The following is a 7,235-nucleotide window of genomic DNA, read 5'->3' on the forward strand; positions in this document are numbered from 1 at the left end:
ACCCGGACCCAAGGCCACCTGCCCCCCGGGCCCGCGCCGCTGCCGCTGCTGGGGAACCTCCTGCAGCTCCAGCCGGGAGCTCTGTACTCCGGGCTCCTGCGGGTGAGGGGCCACCGGGATGGCTTTGCGAGAGGCGTGGGGGCCCGGGGCCAAGAGAGGGCGGGGTTCCCTGAGGGAAAAACCGAGTGCCGAGGCAGAGGGGCCCTCGGGTGTCCTCGGAGAAGTCAGGACCAGGGGCCCCACAGCAAAGGAGCTACGGTGTCCTGGCATGTGGGTAGGGGGTAGGTAGTCAGGGCAGAGAAGGGGAGACGTCCAGGAGAGGGAGGGTCCCAGGGTGCAGGGCCGGGATAGGAGGGGCACAGACCTCTGCCCACCAAATCGTGTGTTGACAATGGGCAGGGACCAAAGGGGAGAAGGACAGGAATCTTGGATAGCGGCAGTGGGCTTGTCCCGGGGGAGGTAGCCGGCCAGGTGTGGGAGCCGAGAAGTGGCAGACTCAGAGGGGAGCCCCGGTTGCAGGAATCGTTTTCAGAGAAAACAGGAGGATGGGTGGAGGTGCGCTAGGAGGGAACTGGGGTTCCTGGGACAGACAAGGAAGGAGGGTAAGAGAGAAGTGAAGTGATCAAGGTCATCCCAACTTTGGGGATAGGAGTAGGGGAGAGGAGAGAGACCAGAGATACCCCGTTTAACAGGGTTCTGGGGCGTAGAGAGGGGAGGGGACGGCTCAGTCATATCTGCTCCAGAATTTAGAGGTTTCACAATGATTAAAATGGGTGACTGGATATTTGCGGGGCGGGGGGTTGCTGAGGAATTTGGGGAGAACTGAAACTGGTTCTGGGTAGTTCCAGGGCCAGAAGTTACAGGTTGCAGCAGGAAATAAGGGACTGGGGCTGGGGGGGCTCGGGGGCGGGCCCTGGGAGCTTATACAAAAAGAGAGCCCAACCTCCCGAGGGGGCTGTTTCTGCTTGGAGGGGAGAGGGCAGGTTCCTGGTAGAGGGAGTGGAAGCCAGGCCAGATGGCTCGTCCAGGGACAGAGGCCTGAACTGAGACCTCTTGGCTGTGAGCGCCTGCGGCCGGCCCCTCAGCACCCACCCCCTTGTTCCTAGCTGAGTAAGGAGTACGGACCCGTGTTCACCGTGTACCTGGGACCTTGGCGGCGCGTGGTGGTCCTGGTTGGGCACAAGGCTGTGCAGGAGGCCCTGGGGGGTCAGGCCGAGGAGTTCAGCGGGCGGGGAACATTGGCGACGCTGGACCCGACTTTTGATGGACATGGTGAGTCAGAGGCAGAGTGGGGGTTGCTGGGTCCTCTGTCAGAGCCTCACTCGCCGCTTACAGATGTGTGACCATTGCAAGTGGCTGGGTGCCTCTGGTTCCCCATCTGTAACATGGGGTGCTGATGGTGCTTATCATATCCAAGGAGACTTCAGCAAGTTTGTGGGAAAATAGAATGAAAGTGAATTCATTTTGGTGCAAAAAAAAATTTTTTTAATCCACACCTAGTTTCATAATACACATTTTCCATTCACTTTCTGAAGAACCCTCATACTCAGGGTTGAAGGATGACTGCACCTTGCACAAAGTAAGCATTGACTCAACGCCAGATTGTAGTGTTAGTGAGAACATCCATTGGGCCCTGTGGCCACTCCGCCGTTCCAGGGCTCTGGAAGAAGCCCCACTGGGAACTGAGGGGGCAGGTGCTCAGAGCTGGAAACCAGTCTCTAAGACAGAAAGCAGAAGGCCCATGCTGAGCGCTGCTGAATGGCTCAGCCGGCCTCAGACCTGCTTTACCAGAGGACCTAGGTCAATGGGGAGACAGAGCCATGACCAGACAGTGACAGCTCAGAGCGTCAGGGCCGGGGTCACAAGCAGCGGGTTTGGCCAGGACTGGGGAACCTGTGGAGGGCTGGGGTCAGAATAGTTGGGGAGGCACACCCACAGGAGTCTGACTAGGATATAGGCAGCCATGGGACACTAGGATACAGGCAGCCATGGGACGCTAGGAATCCAGAGGAAGCAGCTGACCCAACCTGTTCAGTGGGCAATACCCAGGAAGTCTTCCTGGAGGAGAGGGTTCTGAACTGAGGCTCACAGGACAATGGGAAGGGCGTTCCAGGCAGAAGGACCAGCCCACACAAGCGCGGAAGTGAGAGAAGCATTCATCCCTTCAATGACACATTTCCCGTTGTGCGTGGCCCTGAACTGGGTGCTGGGGACAGATGCAGTATCATTTCATTTTTCTCTCTCTCTTTTTTGAATTATTTGTTTATTTATCATTTGTTTGTTTGTTCGTTACGTTTGACCAGAGAGAGACAAAGTGAGAGAGAGAGAAAGTAAGAAAGCAAGCCACCAGGTCCAGGACTCGAACTGTGGTCGACCAGGTGGGAGTCCAGCACTCTTAACCTGCACGCCTCCACTTGCCGGCCCTGCGGTATCATCTCCTACTGTGGAGAAATGGGGCCCGTTAAAGAAAGTAGACGGAGGGAGTCAAATTCTAAATTGGCACCTGGGAGCGCAGGGTATAGGAAACTTGTCCTAAGGCTGGGCATGGGGAAACAGGGAAGACTTCTCAGAGGAGGTAAGCTCTGAGCTGAGACATGAGTGGAGTTAGTTCATCAAGGAGCAGCGGCAATGAGAGTGATGTGAGCAAAGGAAAGGGCAGGGGTGAAGTCCTGAAGAGGGGTCCTGACACCTTTGAGGAGGTGAGAGGAGGCCATGGTCATTGTAGAGGAATGAGTAATTAAAGCCTCAGTCACGCAGGGCTGTGAGTCACGCGCAATGTTTGGGCTGCTGGTTTTTCTGGGGAAAAGAGTCACAGAGAAGGGCTGTGGTCAGAGTTAGGAAGATCCCTGGTTGCCATGCGGAGGGGACAAAACTGAATGTTGCGAGTCCAGGGTGGGGCAGGCTGGCCTAGAGCTGGATGACCGGCTGCTTGGGAGACCCATCAGGGGAAGGCCCGGGGCTCTGAGCAGCGGGGAGCAGGGGACACCCAGGAGGAGGCACTCAGGAACCACAGCAGGCCAGCACTCAGTGGGTGTAACACTGAGCGCAGAGAGAGAAGAGTCTGTCCACAGCTGGCCTCGTGGGTGCAGGAGGAGAAGGCGCAGTTCCACCCTCCTCCTTGGGTTCTTCCTCCAGACTCTGTGGGACATGGGAGCCAGGAGTGCTCCATGGATGGTGTGATGAATGGAAGGGAGAGAGAAAGGAAGGAAGGGGGCACAGGGAGAAAAACAACTGAGTGGAAGGGAAAAATCTTCACTCATGCTGGTTAATCACCAAACAGAAAGAATCTGGATCATCCCAGTTACCAACTTTTTGGGAGAATATAGCCTCTGACCCAAGGCCAAATTGTGGAAGAACCAGTTTGATTATGAATTGATTGAGCACCTAGTAGATTCTTGGGCTAGGCTGGTTTGGACTTAAGGCAGGGCCCTCAGGACTCCACTGGGGGAAAAGGATAGTCCTGGGAAGAGGAAAAGGGAGGAAGGCAGGTCCCTTCTTGAGTCTGGCCTTCCATGCAGGGGTTTTCTTCGCCAACGGGGAGCGGTGGAGGCAGCTGAGGAGGTTCACCACTCTTGCGCTGCGGGACCTGGGCATGGGGAAGCATGAAGGCCAGGAACTGATCCAGGCGGAGGCCAGGTGTCTGGTGGAAGCATTCCAGGGGACAGAAGGTCAGCAGGGGGGCTCCATCCAAGGCCCCACTGTGCCTGGGGTTGTTCACCTCTACCTTCTGTCTGTTCTGCTATCTTTCTGAAGATTTCACAACAGCTTTTTCTGTATCCCTGGTGCTGTCATCTCGCTTCTTCTGGGTCGCCATCTCATTCTGCCTCTTCTTTCTCTTTCTGCTTTGCCCTATCTCTGTTTCTGTCTCATCCTGTGTCTCCCTCCCCATGTCTATTTCTTTTCTATGTGTGTCTGTGTGTCTGTGTCTCAACCTATCTGCCCTTTTTCTATGCCTCTCTGGTCGGGCCTGTCATCATAGGTCTGTCCAACATCCGTGGGTCTCAGCCTGGCTCCCTGCCCTCCACTTCCCCAGGACGCCCATTCGATCCCTCCCTGCTGCTGGCCCAGGCCACCTCCAACGTAGTCTGCTCCCTCACCTTTGGCCTGCGCTTCCCCTATGAGGACAAGGAGTTCCAGGCTGTGGTCCGGGCAGCTGGTGGTACCCTGCTGGGAGTCAGCTCCCGCTGGGGCCAGGTAAGGGGGTGAGTCCACTCTCTAGCCACCTTCCCCAAAGGCCCCTGCCAAGTGCCCGTGAAAGCCAGCTGCCCTTCTCCCCACAGACCTACGAGATGTTCTCCTGGCTCCTGCAGCCCCTGCCGAGCTCCCACCGCAAGCGGTTCCTTGACCACGTGAGCACCCTGGCTGCCTTTGCTGTCCAGCAGGTGCAGCGGCACAGGGGAAGCCTGGACACCTCGGACCCCGCACGTGACATGGTCGATGCCTTCCTGCTAAAGATGGCACAGGTGGGAGCAGGGCAGGGGAAGGCTGTGGGGGGCTCTCCTGAAAGGAGCTGGTACACCTGGGGGTCTTGATGGAGTCCCACCAAGAGAGACACCAGACGGGAGATGTCTGCTTCTCAGTGCATTGTCCTCCCTGCCTCTCCCCACTCCCTCTGGAGTATTTGGGTGCTGGAATCTCTGTACCTCTTGCCTCTCCCTTGTCAGCCCTGCACTCAGGCTTCATGCCCAGGGGCTTGCCTCCCATAATTCCCTGATCACTTCATCCCATCCCTGTTCTCCCACCCACACTGGACTTTTTTTTATTTTTAATTTTGCTATCAGGCATATGAGCTCGCCAGAAAGAGAGAGGGAAAGTGAGAAATCACGCCATGGGGCGATAGCCATGCCATAATCCCTTCTCCTCCTGAGATTTTGGGCACCTGGTCTGTTTTTATTTGGTTGGTTTTTTGTTTTTGTTTGTTTTTCTTTTTTTTTAATTATTTATTGGGACCAGCAGGTGGCGTGGTGGTTAAGGAGCTGGACACTTTCACATGACTGACTGTGGTCCAAGTCCAGACCTCTCTCTCTCTGGTCAAATTAAAATACATGAATAAATAAATTAAATTGGATTAAATAATTCTTAAAAAAAATAAAGGCTACCAATAAAATGTATTTATTAAAAAAAATATATTTATTAGGGCCAGCAGGTAGTAGGGCCAGCAGGTGGCATGGTGGTTAAGGGCACTGGACTCCCACATGGCTGACCACGGTTCAAGTCCTAGACCTGGCAGTTTGCTTTCTTACTTCCCACTACCCTTCTCTCACTCTGTCCCTTTATGCTCAAAGTACAATAAATAAATAAAGTTAAAATGTTAAAAGATAATTATTAAATAAATAGGATTATATATATATTTTTATTTAATTTAATTTTTTTATTATCATTATTTTTTAGTCTGACCAGAGAGAGAGAGATAGAAAGGGAAAATGAGAAAGCAAGTCACCAGGTCTGGGACTTGAACCACAGTCGGCCATGTGGGAGTCTAGCCCCCCAACTACTATGCCACTAGCCAGCCTCCTGGTCTGTCTTTTAAGCCACCAGGTCTAGGACTTGAACTGCTCAGTTGGCCATGTGGGATCCAGCTACCTTAATCCCTGTGCTACCTGTTAAGCCCTACACTGGACTTTTTTTTTTTTTTAATTATTTCAACTTTATTTATTTTAATTTGACTAGAGAGGGACAGAGAGAGCGAGAGAGAGGGAGAGGGAAAGTGACAAGGTGAGCCACCAGGTCCAGAACTGGAACTGTAGTCAGCCATGTGGGAGTCCAGCACCCTTAACCACTACACCACCTGCTGGTCCCACACTGGATATTTTATAAGAATTATAATCATTGCAGGGACCAGCAAATGGTATAATGGCTACATCCCTGGACTCCCATGTAGTAGACTACAGTTCGAGTCCTGGACCCGGTGACTTAAACTCATACAGGGCACATGTGCGTGTGTGTGTGCACAAGATCCCAGGAGGAGAATGAAGAAGGGCTTGCAATGTGGCCATCCCTCCTGGGAGGTGATTTCTTGCTTTCTGTCTCTGTATCTCTGTCTTGCTGGCAAGCGCACGTGCCCCGTAACAAAAACCTATCCAAAAAAAAAAAAAGAATTATAATCATTGGGGGCTGGCAGGTAGCCAGTGATGGTTAAAGGCACTGGACTCCCACATGGCTGACCATGGTTCTAATCCCGGATCTTGCAGCTAGCTTTCTCACATTCCCTTTCTCTTTCTCTCTCTCTCTCTCTGATAAAATTTAAAAATAATAATAATAAATAAAATTAAAGAAATAATTCCTTTTTTAAGAATTATTTTATTTAACTTTATAGTTAAAGAGAAAGAAGGAAAGTGAGAAAGCAAGCACCAGGTTTGGGACTTGAACCATGGTCAGCCATGTGGGAGTCCTACACCCTTAACCAGCACACCTCCTGCCATACCACAATCCCTTCTCCATTCTCCTCTCGGGGTTTTGGACATGCATGCAGAAGCACCCAGTGTGAGTTTCAAGCCACCGGATCTGGGACTCAAACTGCAGTTGGCCATGTGAGAGTCCAGCGATGTAACCATTATGCCATTTGCTGGTTTCCCAACATGTTTTTCAAGCCTCAGGGGTCAGGATTCGAACTGGGATTGGCCATGTGAGATCTGGCTCCCTTAACCAGTAGGCTGCAGGACTGGTTATCTGTATTTTTAATAGTAGCCATTCTTTTTATTTCTATTTTAGGTTTTGCCACAGGACATGTGCATTCTCCACAGAGAGATAGAGAGAGGGAGAATGAGATAGCACTCTCCCCAGGGGGGATGGCCACACAACAGTCTCCTCCATTTTCTCCTTGGGACTTTGGGCATACACTCAGCTCGATTTTTCAAGCTGTGGGCTGAGATTTGGACCACAGCGGGCCATGTGGAAATCCAGGACCTTAACTTTCATACCACCTGGCCTCTCTCTTTCCTTTTTAAAAACACTTCCACCAAAGAAAACTAACACCAGGAGTCCTTTTCCCAACTTCCCTAGGCATACAAACTCTGACTAAGCCTTAAGTAGCTGTGCCACACCCCGAGCCTCACTGCCTGGACTGCCGCTCTCCACCACCTGTGTTCTCTGAGCCTCTCTGCCTGCTTTCTCCCAGGAGGAACAAGACCCAGACACAGAATTCACCGAGAAGAACTTGCTGATGACGGTCATTTATCTGTTATTTGCCGGAACGGTGACAGTCAGCTCCACGGTCCGCTATGCCCTCCTGCTCC

General features: G+C 52.5%; 1 protein-coding gene across 1 annotated transcript in view; it reads left to right on the top strand.

The window, feature by feature from the left end:
• Positions 1 to 7,235, top strand: part of CYP2S1 (cytochrome P450 family 2 subfamily S member 1) — a gene marked incomplete in the record, with an annotated part of 47,923 nt that overhangs the window by 32,462 nt on the left and 8,226 nt on the right. The window contains 6 exon segments of the mRNA XM_027767034.1: positions 2 to 102; positions 1,107 to 1,272; positions 3,519 to 3,668; positions 4,034 to 4,194; positions 4,281 to 4,463; positions 7,118 to 7,235. Of these exon segments, the coding sequence (XP_027622835.1) occupies positions 2 to 102; positions 1,107 to 1,272; positions 3,519 to 3,668; positions 4,034 to 4,194; positions 4,281 to 4,463; positions 7,118 to 7,235 (879 nt within the window).

This window comes from Tupaia chinensis, unplaced genomic scaffold (assembly GCF_000334495.1).
Source record: "Tupaia chinensis unplaced genomic scaffold, TupChi_1.0 Scaffold143861_1, whole genome shotgun sequence".
In the NCBI taxonomy this organism is placed as follows: domain Eukaryota; kingdom Metazoa; phylum Chordata; class Mammalia; order Scandentia; family Tupaiidae; genus Tupaia; species Tupaia belangeri.